The sequence below is a fragment of the Ranitomeya variabilis genome, chromosome 4 (genome assembly GCF_051348905.1).
Source record: "Ranitomeya variabilis isolate aRanVar5 chromosome 4, aRanVar5.hap1, whole genome shotgun sequence".
NCBI classification, from domain to species: domain Eukaryota; kingdom Metazoa; phylum Chordata; class Amphibia; order Anura; family Dendrobatidae; genus Ranitomeya; species Ranitomeya variabilis.
The window spans coordinates 381,802,258-381,818,795 of NC_135235.1; the positions used below are offsets into that span (position 1 = coordinate 381,802,258).

General features: G+C 45.1%; 1 protein-coding gene across 1 annotated transcript in view; it reads left to right on the plus strand.

Moving 5' to 3' along the window:
* PATL1 (PAT1 homolog 1, processing body mRNA decay factor) overlaps positions 1–6,412 on the plus strand; it is a 131,099-nt gene extending 124,687 nt beyond the window's left edge. The window contains exons 18-19 of the mRNA XM_077250815.1: positions 4,834–4,983; positions 6,047–6,412. Coding sequence (XP_077106930.1) covers positions 4,834–4,983; positions 6,047–6,065 — 169 coding nt within the window. The 3' untranslated portion in view covers positions 6,066–6,412. The remainder of the gene's footprint in view (positions 1–4,833; positions 4,984–6,046) is intronic.
* The last annotated feature ends 10,126 nt before the right edge of the window (positions 6,413–16,538 follow it).

Here is a 16,538-nt window from a genome sequence, read left to right on the forward strand (position 1 = left end):
GGTAATGAATATTCACCGCTCTCCACTCACATAGGCGTGGAGTGAATATTCATTACCTTAATGAGCGGGGACACTTGATCGCTCAGCCGGAAGAGATGCTTATATTCGAGTCAATACGTTTTCCCAGTTTTTCATGGCAAAATTAGGTGCCTCGGCTTATACTAAGTTCGACTTGTACACGAGTATATACGGTAATCAAATCTGCCTGCATTTTCTACACCAGAAAGGCTACCTCAGTCTCTGACTGGAGTAGAATTTCTGGTGCTGCACATGGAGGTGCTGCATGTCACTTACTAGAGGCGCCAAACTCATTGAGTGGCTTGCACCTCTTATGTTCAATTTGTTTTTATTAATCAATTTTGAAAATACAAAAAAAAAACCATAACATACTACCAGAATATATTATGATCAAATAAGTCACGCAGGACTGAACAAAACTTGTAATAACAATATTCATGTGGAAATATATAAACAGGTCCTCAACATTGCAGCTGCATAAAAATAAACTAAGTTTTAATATCAGCAAATGAAAATTATTCTGAAAATTTCAACATAGAGGTTAGAAAGAGGGAAAGAGAAAAAAATAACACATTTTAAGGGAGGGTGGGAGAAGAGAAATGAAAAAAGTGTGGGGGGGTAACGGGAAGAAGGTGTATGTAAAAGGGACGGAAAGATGAGTGAAATGAGGTGACAATTTTGAGGTAAGCACACAACAACCGAGAAACACTTCACGAGAGAACGACCCAACTATTGGAATATTTAATAAAAATCCACTGAGTCCTGAAACAGGACAATCTCCTAAAACTATCACCGCGTCCAGAGCTTTCGGTTGGAGTGCACCTCTTAATCAATTAAGCGTTGGGTACTGTCAAGACCGGCACATCACGAGCTTGTGCTACACCAGTCTTGAGGACACGGTCCTATTATATTTTTGTACAGGTCCTTCTCAAAAAATTAGCATATAGTGTAAAATTTCATTATTTACCATAATGTAATGATTACAATTAAACTTTCATATATTATAGATTCATTATCCACCAACTGAAATTTGTCAGGTCTTTTATTGTTTTAATACTGATGATTTTGGCATACAACTCCTGATAACCCAAAAAACCTGTCTCAATAAATTAGCATATTTCACCCGTCCAATCAAATAAGTGTTTTTTAATAACAAACAAAAAAACCATCAAATAATAATGTTCAGTTATGCACTCAATACTTGGTCGGGAATCCTTTGGCAGAAATGACTGCTTCAATGCGGCGTGGCATGGAGGCAATCAGCCTGTGACACTGCTGAGATGTTATGGAGGCCCAGGATGCTTCAATAGCGGCCTTAAGCTCATCCAGAGTGTTGGGTCTTGCGTCTCTCAACTTTCTCTTCACAATATCCCACAGATTCTCTATGGGGTTCAGGTCAGGAGAGTTGGCAGGCCAATTGAGCACAGTAATACCATGGTCCGTAAACCATTTACCAGTGGTTTTGGCACTGTGAGCAGGTGCCAGGTCGTGCTGAAAAATGAAATCTTCATCTCCATAAAGCATTTCAGCATTTCCCCAGGTCAAGCCACTTTTGAACCATAAACAGCGGCAGAAGCGCCTGACCTGGGCTACAGAGAAGCAGCACTGGACTGTTGCTAAGTGGTCCCAAGTACTTTTTTCTGATGAAAGCAAATTTTGCATGTCATTCGGAAATCAAGGTGCCAGAGTCTGGAGGAAGACTGGGGAGAAGGAAATGCCAAAATGCCTGAAGTCCAGTGTCAAGTACCCACAGTCAGTGATGGTGTGGGGTGCCATGTCAGCTGCTGGTGTTGGTCCACTGTGTTTCATCAAGGGCAGGGTCAATGCAGCTAGCTATCAGGAGATTTTGGAGCACTTCATGCTTCCATCGGCTGAAATGCTTTATGGAGATGAAGATTTCATTTTTCAGCACGACCTGGCACCTGCTCACAGTGCCAAAACCACTGGTAAATGGTTTACTGACCATGGTATTACTGTGCTCAATTGGCCTGCCAACTCTCCTGACCTGAACCCCATAGAGAATCTGCGGGATATTGTGAAGAGAAAGTTGAGAGACGCAAGACCCAACACTCTGGATGAGCTTAAGGCCACTATTGAAGCATCCTGGGCCTCCATAACATCTCAGCAGTGTCACAGGCTGATTGCCTCCATGCCACGCCGCATTGAAGCAGTCATTTCTGCCAAAGGATTCCCGACCAAGTATTGAGTGCATAACTGAACATTATTATTTGATGGTTTTTTTGTTTGTTATTAAAAAACACTTTTATTTGATTGGACGGGTGAAATATGCTAATTTATTGAGACAGGTTTTTTGGGTTATCAGGAGTTGTATGCCAAAATCATCAGTATTAAAACAATAAAAGACCTGACAAATTTCAGTTGGTGGATAATGAATCTATAATATATGAAAGTTTAATTGTAATCATTACATTATGGTAAATAATGAAATTTTACACTATATGCTAATTTTTTGAGAAGGACCTGTATACACAGCATGTGTGATCTTGTCTGTCAGATCCATTTTGCCATTCAAAAAATTGGAGGCCGGACAACATTTTTCTCTCCTTTTATGAGGGCAATCATTTCTTAGCGATTTTTATGCTGCTTACCAGCTGGCATAAATGCACTTTATCTGCAGGACACCGCCCAATGAAAATGGGGAATGTGCTGTTGACCAGATAATGCATTTTGGGACAAAGCAATCATACTACAGTACTACAGTTACCGTATATACTCGAGTATAAGCCGATAATTTCAGCCCATTTTTTTAGGCTGAAATTGCCCCTCTTGGCTAATACTCGAGTCATTCCCAGGGGTTGGCAGGGGAGGGGGAGCGGCAGCTGTGTAATCATATTCACCTCCTGGCGCGGTCCCTGCAGTCCCTGCTTCTCCGGGTGCTGACAGCTTCTTCCTGTGTTGAGCGGTCACATGGTACCGCTCATTACAGTAATGAATATGGACCCGACTCCACTCCCATAGGGGTGGAGCCGCATATTCATTACTGTAATGAGCGGTACCATGTGACCGCTCAATACAGGAAGAAGCTGTCAGCGCCAAAGAAGCAGGGACTGCAGGGACCGCGCCAGGAGCAGGCGAGTATGACAGGGGCAGTGCGGGATATTCACCTGACCGCGTTCCACCGCTGGGCGCCACTCCGTCGTCCGCATCCTCTGCAGTGACGCTCAGGCAGAGGGCGCGATGACGTGATTAGTGTGTGCTGCCCTCTGCCTGAACAATCAGTGGAGAGGAAGACTGAGCGGTGCCCAGCGGTGGACTATAGCAGTTGCTGGGGACCTGAGCAACGAGAGGTGAGTATGTGATTTTTTTTTTTTTTTTAGTCGCAGCAATAAGGCTACGTTCACATTAGCGGCGGGCGGCGCCGCATGCGTCATGCGCCCCTATATTTAACATGGGGGCGCATGGACATGCGTCGCACTTGCGTTTTGCGCCGCATGCGTCGCTGCGGCGCCCGCGTCCGGGCGCAGAGGACGCAGCAAGTTGCATTTTTGCTGCGTCCAAAATCAATTAAAAAAAGGACGCATGCGGCGCAAAACGCAGCGTTGTGCATGCGTTTTGCTGCGTTTTTGTTTGCGTTGTGCGCTGCGGCGCCGACGCTGCGGCGCACAACGCAAATGTGAACGTAGCCTAACATATGGGGCAAATGTGTCTATGGAGCATCTTTTGGGGCCATAATCAGCATTTGTGCAGCATTATATGGGGCAAATATCTGTATGGAGCAATCTTATAGGGCCATAATCCGCATTTGTGCAGCATTATATGGGGCAAATATCTGTATGGAGCATCTTATAGGGCCATAAACCGCATTTGTGCTGCATTGTATTGGGGCAAATGTCTGTATGGAGCATCTTATAGGGCCATAATCGGCATTTTTGTGCAGCATTTTATGGGGCATATTTTAATATGGAGCATCTTATGGGGCCCATCATGAACTGTATGGAGCATTATATGGGGCTCCTGATTCAATATGGATATTCACAAACACTTAACCTACTGATGTCTCAATCAATTTTTACTTTTAGTGGTATCTATTTTTATTTTTGACATTTACCGGTAGCTGCTGCATTTTCCACCCTAGGCTTATACTCGAGTCATTAAGTTTTCCAAGTTTTTTGTGGCAAAATTAGGGGTCTCGGCTTATATTCGGGTCGGCTTATACTCGAGTATTTACGGTATGTTAGTTTTATTCTGTTCCCATCCGGTGTTTTTTTTTTTTGAGGTTTGTATAAACAGGCCAGTAAACAAGCGCTTGTTTACTGGCCTGTTTATACAAACCTCAAAAAAAAAAAAAAAAACGGATGGGAACAGAATAAAACTAACATACCGTAAAGATCCAGCATGCATAGAACAAATTTAAGTTACACAAGATGCATCTCCTTATACAGATGTCTGTGCTGTTGCTGTAAGGGGGTCCTGTGGTATATTGCCAGTGAAAAGCTAGCCTGGAGAAAGGATGAAACGACACTCACTCCTGGAATCCTGGTCCCCCTGCTGCTCAGCCTCTGCTAGACTGGAAGCGATGACCAGGAACTTTCTTGATCCATATATCAGATATTCGCCACCATTATTGCACTTTCCTTATGAGCAGAGCATAACACGACAGGCAAAACCATGTAAAAAGAAAATATTCACTGTATCCAAAAGTATACATACCAAGATGTGTCAATGCTACATTAGGCGCATCTATCAGGGGGATGAATATCACATTAGGTTCATATTTTTATAGAAGTAATTTTTCCTATGGTGTCTCTGAAATGTGATTGGTTGTAATGGTCATTTCCATGTTTTGTGTTTTAGGACACCCCTTGTAGCACAAGTTGCCCATTGCCTTTTGCAGATCCAAGCCAACTGCCTACCACAGCCCCTCTGCTTTCCGGACACAGCTCTGCTGCACTTTTCACGTTACCTCGATGATCAGAGTCTCAGTCAGTTGCAGTTAAAGTTCAGGTGAAAATGTATTTTTTCTTTTTCTCCTGCTGTATGGAGCTGTAGGCAATAAATGATTAAGGGTGTTTCTACCCGAGTGCGTAAGCATTATGGCTTTTTTAATATGTGCACAATCTGCCTATTGTTTCTATCTTATATGATTACAGGCTAAGTTTTAACGACTTTCCTTTGGACCATTCAGAGCACAGACAATAACGTCCTAAATAATCTGAGAGAGACTGGTCTGGTTTATAGCCCTGCAGAGAACTGAAAAGCCGTTTGACAGAAGTCGGGCAATAGAGATCACCCATCTCATTGTTATTGAAGGGGTTGTCCACTACTTGGACAAACCCCCTTTTAAGTGCTGTATTCCCCAGTATCAGCTAAAAATACCAGATAATGCGCTCCTGCATCGGGGCTCATGTGACATTGGCTGCAGCATTTACATACCATAATCAGCCGTCTCTAATGGGCTGCGGGTCTCCCACTTCCTTCAGGCTTCTGAGGAATGCATGACAATCGCAGCCCATTAGGGGCCACTGATTGGCTGCAGCACTCACTTGGCATAACCGTGCCGCAGAAGACCTGGTGCCAATATCGCTGGAACGGCACCGATGCGGGAGGTGAGCCTCGGCTATTTTTATTTTACATTGGGGAATATTGTATTTAAGAAGAGGTTATCCAAGTCACGGACAGTCTGTTTTCTGCTGCACTGTCACACAAGTAGATATACCAAGGGGGAAGCATGTATTTTAGAAGAGGTTGTGGGAGGGAAGACTGTGGTCTTTGCAGATTTGACACTTTGAAATCATAGATAATATCATGAAAGTTCTGCATCTCGGCATTCACTGAGTGTAGCAGAGGTCAGGATTTAGATGACCAATATCTGGATGTTTGCTCTCTTATGTATGCAGTAGTTTGTACTTTGGGATACCTGTTCTCCTAATTTACTCTTCCCATACTAATGCTATATGGCATAGACTTCCCCAAGACTCTAAGGGATCTTATTATCCAAGTGTAGCATTACTATTATTATTACAAATCTCTCTTGTTCATTAAGGGTTTCTTTTTCCTTGAAATTTAGGTCCGCTCCTAGTCCGTGAGAAAAACTGCACCTTGGACTCTCTGCAGCCCTAAACTCAGTCTTTGCTTCAAGGGTTTTATGTGAGGTTTTATGATGTTTCCGCAAAGGTGTATATGAAGCACTGCAGTAAGGGGAAAGGCGTGGTTGCCCTCCATCTACAGGAAGACACGGCAAAACCGATGCGAGACAGAATATGTACCAGGCTGAGCCCATACCATTTTTTTGTGTAGGATGTTAAAGAATGGCTCTGTGAGATCCATCATTGCTAATGTCACTGAAAGGATCTTTAAGATGAATCCGGTTTATTTTTTTTATACATATATATATAGTGCCATGTAAATAAATATAAAGTATTATTAAACTGGACTCCTTAATGACCATGCATTTGTACATGTTAATAGCAGCACTGGTTATTAGAATATAAAAGATGCTGAATATGACAAGTTGAACGCAAGAAAAAACGTTCACAGTTTCAGTATTTTTAGATTAAAATCCAGTTCATAACTTGTTGGTATTACATGATCTAAATTATAAAATATTGCTGTGTACATTGAGTGACTACTAAAAACGCACATTTTGTATAACTGCAAATCCACTGAGTGCATATACTTTTTTTTTTTTATGAAATAATATAAAGGATAGCTTCAAATGAATTCCCACAGACATAGGGCACCTGCTAATCACCACACTAATAGGGTCTAAAACAATTTAAACGGACTGTCTGCACAAAATGACTGTTGAAACCAAGTACAGGCGCTTGTTGCACCACGATGAGGCCAAACATTTAAGTCCCACCTGCTCTTTCCCCATCTAACTCCAGGCCTTCTCTGCCTCAATTATTCCAGAACTGTCAATCAGAGGAGGGGGGATATAATGGGTAAAAAGCAGGTGGGAAGGTGCACTTAAAGGGACTCTGTCAGCAAAGAATGACTGTTCATACCGAATCACATTTACAGTAAATACCAGCCTCTAATATGGAGATTATCAAGACTGCTTAGATCAGGCTATATCAGGGGTGGACAATTAATTTTCCTGAGGGACCATGTGAGACTGTGACTGTTGTGGAGGGCTGAATCAATAGGATGAATTCTGCTCAATATTAATACTTGCATGTTCATTATAATTATTTTAGATTTCTATTGAGCAGAATTAAGTATGCTGATGCCTCCCCTATATGCCGTATGAGCCCAACCACAGTCCCTCTATTTACAGTGTGAGCACCCACATAGCCCCCTGTATACAGTGAGCGCCCGCTGTATAGTGAGACCCCACATACAGTAGCTTCATATATACAGTATAAGCACCACCTTGCCTCTATATCCAGTGAGTCTTCAGACAGTTCCCCTATATGCCGTATGACCCCCCCATATAGCCTCACTAAATACATTGCAAACCCCCACATAGCCCCTGTATAGATCAGCACAAGCCACCATCAAAGCATATGTGCAAAAAGTAAATGTGTATCAGCCCATATGAAGGCTAGTGCAAAGAATTCTGTATTTCTGAAGATATGTAGTAGGTTGAAGGTATAGATATGAAGATAAATGGAAATAAAGAAAATAGTCATATCGAAGTAGGAAATGTAAGTGCTATAGAATAAACTGTTGTATAAATAAAGCCATGACTAATATAAATACATTTATATATGTGCAACTGATATGAAAATATAAATACATGAAGAAAATATATGCCTTACAAATACATATTTGGTAGATTTCTTTCAACGTAATATACAGCCATGGACTAAAGTATATTGGCACCCTTAAAATTGTTCCAGAAAAAAGTGTTTCTTTCAGAAAATAATTGTAGTTACATTTATTTTGTTATACGCATGTTAGTTTCCTTTGTGTGTATTGAAACACAATAAAAACAGAGTAAAAAGGCAAATTTTAATTTTACACAAAAATGGACTATACAAAATTGTTGGCACCCTCAACTTATTTGGTTCCACACCCTTTGGAATAAATAACTGCAATCAGTCACTTACAAATACCGAAAAACAAGCTTCTTACATCTCACAACTGGAATTTCGGACCACTTTTCTTTTGCAGACTGCTCCAGGTTGCTCATATTTGAAGGTTGCCTTATCCCAACAGCAATCTTAAGATCTCTCTACAGGTGTCCAATATAAAATAAAGCGCAACATGTGCACATCAACCAAGACCACCAGTGATAAAGGTTAGGGCTCATACTCACATGTGAGAAATTCGGATGAGTCTCGCACTTCAATACCCGGCACTCAGATCGGAGCGTGCGGCCGCATTGCAATACATGCAGCCGTACGCTCCGATCAGAGTGACGGGTGCAGTGCCAGGTATTGTCATGCGAGACTCATCTGAGTTTCTCGTATGTGAGTATCAGCCCTTAGAGGCTCACCTTTAGTGGTTATGCATCCAGAAACAAGCCTGTGGTAAACGTGTGAATCAATAGGGCTGCTGCTCCACCCGCTGGATACCCCACAGGATCCAGAACATGTTGAAGATGGAGGTTTCTGGTTGACGTGATCTTGCAACGCTGTTCACAAATGAACCAGACTGAAAAAGAAGGTTATAAAAACTTTATTTGCTACACGTTTCAGATCAGTTCCTGCTTCTTCAGGCAAACATATGTGATTGTTATAACCATTACAAACAATGCAGTGATAATTGGCTAACAAACCAAATGCTAGGGACAGCAGGTGGTAACCATTTTATGCAAATGGTCCTCGTCTTGGTCATTAGCAAATACCATAACACTGTATAAACATTACCAAACCTCTGACGAGGTGTATAAATTTCAAAAATTCGTATGCAAGAACCACTACAACTTCAAAGAAGGAAAATACTCTGCTCAAGAAAATAAAGGGAACACTTAAACAACAGAATATAACTCCAAGTAAATCAAACTTCTGTGAAATCAATCTGTCCACTGAGGAAGCAACACTGTTAGACAATCAATTTCACATGCTGTTGTGCAAATGAAATAGACAACAGATGGACATTTTTGGCAATTATCAAGACACAATAAAACGAGTGGTTCTGCAGGTGGGGACCACAGACCACATCTCAGTACCAATGCTTTTTGGCTGATGTTTTGGTCACTTGAATGTTGGTTGTGCTTTCACACTGTGGTAGCATCAGATAGACTCTACAACCCACACAAGTGGTTCAGGTAGTGCAGCTGATCGAGGATGGCACATCAATGCGAGCTGTGGCAAGAAGGTTTGCTGTGTCTGTCAGTGTAGTGTCCAGGGGCTGGAGGTGCTACCAGGAGACAGGTCAGGAGACGTGGAGGGTGCCATAGGAGGGCAGCAACCCAGCAGTAGGACCTCTACCTTAGCCTTTGTGCAAGGAGGAGCACTGCCAGAGCCCTGCAAAATGGCCTCCAGCAGGCCACAAATGTGCATGTGTCTGCACAAACTGTTCGAAACCGACTCCATGAGGCCATGAGCTGCTGCTGCTGTATGTGTCCCTATTACTACACCTGATACCCCAATACTGAGCCGCTGCTGCCGTATGTGTCCCTATTACTGCACCCGCTGTGTCAATTCTAAAGCACCCCCTCTATAATATAGTAATGCCAGGTGCAAGTGCCCTAGAAAACACTGCCCATATTTGGCCCTCTAGACAGTAATATTGCCCTGTGTGCCCCTTTGATGGTTACAGTAACCCGAGTTCCCCTATAACAATAAGAGCCCACTTTACATTTAATAATGTCCCGAGTCTCCCCCTGTACAGCTCCCCTATACAAAGCATGATGCTCCCTCACTGTATAGTACCACCCACACAGTATACTGACCCCTTAGTAGACTCCAAACTGATGGCTTCAATACTGTATGATGGCCCCTTCACTGTAATCCCCACACTGTATGATGGCCCCGTAGATAACCTAATAGTATAATGTGCCCCGATAGTCCTCAATATAGTACAAGACAGTACCCCTATAGGCAGACCCTGTGGTATAAGGCAGCACCCCCCATAGGCAGATCCTGTAGTGTATAAGGCAGTGCCCCCCCCATAGGCAGATCCTGTAGTATTAGGTAGCACCCCCATAGGCAGGTCCTGTAGTGTATTAGGCAGCCCCCCATAGGCAGATCCTGTAGTGTATTAGGCAGCAGCCCCCCCATAGTCAAATCCTGTTGTGTATTAGGCAGCAGCCCCCCCATAGTCAGATCCTGTAGTGTATTAGGCAGCAGCCCCCCCCCCATAGTCAGATCCTGTAGTGCATTAGGCAGCAGCCCCCCACAGTAAGATCCTGTAGTGCATTAGGCAGCCCCCATAAAAAACAACACCACAATACTCACCTCTCTTCTTCCTTGTTCCGTCGGCGCTCTGCTCCCGCTCTTGTCCTGACAGCGGGTGCAAGGCTGTGACATCACCACGCCCACTGTCAGTGTCGGCGTCTGTAAGTGACATCAGATGCTGATGGGGAAGGAGCGCAGCGCTCCTTCCCTCATCAATGCGGTGAGCTGTATCGGCTAGTTGCCGATACAGCTCATAATGCGATGACGGCGGGGGGCCCACTGCTTGCATCGGGCCCCCCCGCCTGCTCAGGGACCCCATAGCGGCAGAGCAGGGAGATCGATTCTCTCTGCTCTGCCGCAGAATGTAACTATCGGCGTGCTGCGCGCTCCAATGCAGTTACAGTAGCGTAGCTCCGGGTGGGCCCCCTCAGAGCGCAGGGCCCGGGGCGATGGCCCCCTCTGCCCCCCCCCCCCCGGTAGCTACGCTACTGGCGCGGATCAATGAACACTTGCGGATTCACCTGCGTTCAATAGCCGGCAGTGGACATGTGCTGCATCCAAAGCGCTACTAATTACTGAATATGTGCACAATCCCAAAGGAGGCCGAGAAACAAGTGATGAACGACTTCAATATTGTCGATTACTCCCGTTTAGTGGCTTGAACTTAGCGCTTGTAAATGTGTATGCAAAGGAAAAAAGGGAAGGGGAAAAAATTCAGCTGACCAGTTTGAAGCAGAAGTCCTTGTGTGCAAGTTTGCTCAGGAACAAAAATCTTGATTGACTCAGAATGTAATTCACGCAAGGAGGTGCCTGGATCAGAGGCGTTGTCACAACAGAGAAAAAAAAAAAGAAGGAAATCTCCAGCGTGAAACTTGGATAAAAGTTCAATTTATTTAGACAAATCCATTAAAATCCTTATTTCATAGTGGTACAGCAAATGATGGGGTACATGATACGACCAACGCGTTTCAACCTGTTAAGGTCTTAATCATGGTATCGTATATGGTCAGAGCAACAAAACATATATAGAAAAAATTAAACACAAAACACAACAGGTGCAGCAATTGGAATCGAACAAAAAAAACAAAAAACTGGTGCACTAGTTAAAAGTAGGGTTGAGCGACTTTCATTTTTTTAAGGTCGAGGCGGGTTTTGTGAAACCCGACTTTGTCCAGAGTCGAGTCGAGTGCAGTCGGCCGACTATCGCTAAAAGTCGGGGATCGACCGAAACACGAAACCCAATGCAAGTCAATGGGGAACCATAGTCGGCAGTGAGTGGAGGCCAGGAAAACACCTACAGTGCCCATTTTAATGCCAAAAACATCCATTCTTGTTTCTGAAGCTTGTCAATCTAAATTAACTTTATAATAATAGTTGGGCATAGGAAATTGGGGGTCATTTGGCAAAAGTTGTGGGGGGTAGGGCTGGTTCAAGGCTTTAGTGGGCCCAGGAAATGTGGACTACGTCACGGCGGTGGAGCAGGGAGAGGTAAGTATTTCAACGTTGCAAGTGCTGTGATCCTGAGCAAGCAGGGGGGGCCCACTCGTTCGCATTGGCACTGGCACAGGGCCCCTCAAAGTACAGCGGTGTGTTTGCACGGCGGGGGTGCCTCCCACCAGCAGCGACACTTTTGTGTACTCTGAGGGGCCCTGTGCCAGTGACGTCGCCAACGAGTATGCCCCCCCCACCTGATGAAGGAACCTGCACTTTCATCTGCACCTTCCTCTTTGTCCCTGTGTAAGGTGGTATAACATGCGGTAAGGGGGACCTTATTTCCAGCAGTGTCAGATTCTGGCTGTGTAGAGTGCAAGGGGAATGTAGTGTTCTGGGTCAATGTACCAGCAGACTCATCTAGCAGTGGCTGGGCAATGGGCAGGATGAGGAGGAAACAGATATAGGGCCAAAGAATAAAGTAGGCTAAATGCAGTTCAAAATTGGTAACAGGACTAAACAGGCGGCACTGCTTTGTTCAGTGGAGTAGCAAACCCAAGAGCAGCAGACACTGTTTTAAGGGCCCAAACACACTAATAGGCCAAATGCAGTTTAATATCTGATACTATAGGCCGAAAGCCAGAAGGTAGAAGCTCAGCTGTATTCAGTTGAGGGCAACACCAGGGAGGGGCAGACACCGTTAGTAGGCCCTAACCACCAATTTTTAAAAACACAGCACTTAATGAGAGCCAGAAGGTTGAGGCTCAGCTGTATTCAGTTGAGGAAAAACACCAGGGAGGGGCAGACACCGTTAGTAGGCCCTAAACACCATTTTTTTATTTAAAAACAGCACTTAATGAGAGCCAGAAGGTTGAAGCACAGCTGTATTCAGTTGAGGACAAACACCAGGCAGGGGCAGACACCGTTAGTAGGCCCTAAACACCATTTTTTTATTTAAAAACAGCACTTAATGAGAGCCAGAAGGTTGAGGCTCAGCTGTATTCAGTTGAGGACAAACACCAGGCAGGGGCAGACACCGTTAGTAGGCCCTAAACACCATTTTTTTATTTAAAAACAGCACTTAATGAGAGCCAGAAGGTTGAAGCTCAGCTGTATTCAGTTGAGGACAAACACCAGGCAGGAGCAAACACCGTTAGTAGGCCGTAACCAAAGTTGAAGGCCAAATGCAGTTTAATTTCTGATACTATAGGCCGAAAGCCAGAAGGTGGAAGCTCAGATTTAGACAGTGGAGGACAATTAGAATTAGGGACTGCAGACAGACTTAGTAGGCTGTCCCCTGTGGACCATGCATCCAACACATTAACCCATTGCGCCGTAATGGACACGTAATCTTCCGTGGCCATGCCTACAGGTCCATGCGTCTGTTGTCAGGTGCACCTTTGTACTCACAGATTGCCAGAGTGCATGGACAATGCGGTCTTCTACATGCTGGTGGAGGGTTGGGATGGCTTTTCTCGCAAAAGAAGTGTCGACTGGTTAGCTTGTAGCGTGGTACAGCGTAGTCCATCATGGCCTTATTAATAGTAAATAAAATATATAACTAGGCTCTATGAACTTTTAAATAGGTTCCAGGGCTACACGGGCAGCATTGGTGTGGTCAGTGGAGGAGTATTGCAAGTAGGGGCCGCAGACAGGCTCACAAAGGCCTAAAATAACAAACAGTAGGCAGTCATGGCAGTTTTACATCGGTTACATGGATACACAGGCAGGCAGCATTGTGGTCAGTGGAGGAGTATTGCAAGTAGGGGCCGCAGACAGGCTCACAAAGGCCTAAAATAACAAACAGTAGGCAGTCATGGCAGTTTTACATCGGTTACATGGATACACAGGCAGGCAGCATTGTGGTCAGTGGAGGAGTATTGCAAGTAGGGGCCACAGACAGGCTCACAAAGGCCTAAAACAACAAACAGTAGGCAGTCATGGCAGTTTTACATCGGTTACATGGATACACAGGCAGGCACTCCAGGCAGCATTGTGGTCAGTGGAGGAGTATTGCAAGTAGGGGCCGCAGACAGGCTCACAAAGGCCTAAAATAACAAACAGTAGGCAGTCATGGCAGTTTTACATCGGTTACATGGATACACAGGCAGGCAGCATTGTGGTCAGTGGAGGAGTATTGCAAGTAGGGGCCGCAGACAGGCTCACAAAGGCCTAAAATAACAAACAGTAGGCAGGCATGGCAGTTTTACATCGGCTACATGGATACACAGGCAGGCAGCATTGTGGTCAGTGGAGGAGTATTGCAAGTAGGGGCCGCAGACAGGCTCACAAAGGCCTAAAATAACAAACAGTAGGCAGTCATGGCAGTTTTACATCGGTTACATGGATACACAGGCAGGCAGCATTGTGGTCAGTGGAGGAGTATTGCAAGTAGGGGCCACAGACAGGCTCACAAAGGCCTAAAATAACAAACAGTAGGCAGTCATGGCAGTTTTACATCGGTTACATGGATACACAGGCAGGCAGCATTGTGGTCAGTGGAGGAGTATTGCAAGTAGGGGCCGCAGACAGGCTCACAAAGGCCTAAAATAACAAACAGTAGGCAGTCATGGCAGTTTTACATCGGTTACATGGATACACAGGCAGGCACTCCAGGCAGCATTGTGGTCAGTGGAGGAGTATTGCAAGTAGGGGCCACAGACAGGCTCACAAAGGCCTAAAATAACAAACAGTAGGCAGTCATGGCAGTTTTACATCGGTTACATGGATACATAGGCAGGCACTCCAGGCAGCATTGTGGTCAGTGGAGGAGTATTGCAAGTAGGGGCCGCAGACAGGCTCACAAAGGCCTAAAATAACAAACAGTAGGCAGTCATGGCAGTTTTACATCGGTTACATGGATACACAGGCAGGCACTCCAGGCAGCATTGTGGTCAGTGGAGGAGTATTGCAAGTAGGGGCCGCAGACAGGCTCACAAAGGCCTAAAATAACAAACAGTAGGCAGTCATGGCAGTTTTACATCGGTTACATGGATACACAGGCAGGCAGCATTGTGGTCAGTGGAGGAGTATTGCAAGTAGGGGCCGCAGACAGGCTCACAAAGGCCTAAAATAACAAACAGTAGGCAGTCATGGCAGTTTTACATCGGTTACATGGATACACAGGCAGGCACTCCAGGCAGCATTGTGGTCAGTGGAGGAGTATTGCAAGTAGGGGCCGCAGACAGGCTCACAAAGGCCTAAAATAACAAACAGTGGGCAGTCATGGCAGTTTTACATCGGTTACATGGATACACAGGCAGGCAGCATTGTGGTCAGTGGAGGAGTATTACAAGTAGGGGCCGCAGACAGGCTCACAAAGGCCTAAAATAACAAACAGTAGGCAGTCATGGCAGTTTTACATCGGTTACATGGATACACAGGCAGGCAGCATTGTGGTCAGTGGAGGAGTATTGCAAGTAGGGGCCGCAGACAGGCTCACAAAGGCCTAAAATAACAAACAGTAGGCAGTCATGGCAGTTTTACATCGGTTACATGGATACACAGGCAGGCACTCCAGGCAGCATTGTGGTCAGTGGAGGAGTATTGCAAGTAGGGGCCGCAGACAGGCTCACAAAGGCCTAAAATAACAAACAGTGGGCAGTCATGGCAGTTTTACATCGGTTACATGGATACACAGGCAGGCAGCATTGTGGTCAGTGGAGGAGTATTGCAAGTAGGGGCCGCAGACAGGCTCACAAAGGCCTAAAATAACAAACAGTAGGCAGTCATGGCAGTTTTACATCGGTTACATGGATACACAGGCAGGCACTCCAGGCAGCATTGTGGTCAGTGGAGGAGTATTGCAAGTAGGGGCCGCAGACAGGCTCACAAAGGCCTAAAATAACAAACAGTAGGCAGTCATGGCAGTTTTACATCGGTTACATGGATACACAGGCAGGCAGCATTGTGGTCAGTGGAGGAGTATTGCAAGTAGGGGCCGCAGACAGGCTCACAAAGGCCTAAAATAACAAACGGTAGGCAGTCATGGCAGTTTTACATCGGTTACATGGATACACAGGCAGGCAGCATTGTGGTCAGTGGAGGAGTATTGCAAGTAGGGGCCGCAGACAGGCTAACAAAGGCCTAAAATAACAAACAGTAGGCAGTCATGGCAGTTTTACATCGGTTACATGGATACACAGGCAGGTAGCATTGTGGTCAGTGGAGGAGTATTGCAAGTAGGGGCCGCAGACAGGCTAACAAAGGCCTAAAATAACAAACAATAGGCAGGCATGGCAGTTTTAAATCGGTTACATGGATACACAGGCAGGCAGCATTGTGGTCAGTGGAGGAGTATTGCAAGTAGGGGCCGCAGACAGGCTCACAAAGGCCTAAAATAACAAACAGTAGGCAGTCATGGCAGTTTTACATCGGTTACATGGATACACAGGCAGGCAGCATTGTGGTCAGTGGAGGAGTATTGCAAGGAGTGTCTGACACAGTTAGTACTCCAAAAAAATAAATAGATGTGAATGTCTCGCAAAACAACTATAAGTAAAAAAAGGGTGGCATGCTTAGGTACAGGGGTGGGCTCATCCGCAGAGTTTATGACAAAGTAATTTGGCAGTAAATTAGTATTTACTGGTGTCAATATAGGACACTGACCCAGACTACTTTAACTAGCATCATAGATGCAAACAAATTGGTATTGTTTGTCAGTGCCAGGCATTGAATGATGTCAGTGCATAGACTAAACATTGGTGGAACTGTGCGAGATAATTTTGCACGTGGTAGAGCACAGTTTGAGCTGGGGGGGGGGGACTCTCTTGTGGCCGGCGGTACCGCCCCAGGGCCCCTCATGTTACAACGGTGTGTCTGACGTTGGGTGCGCACCAC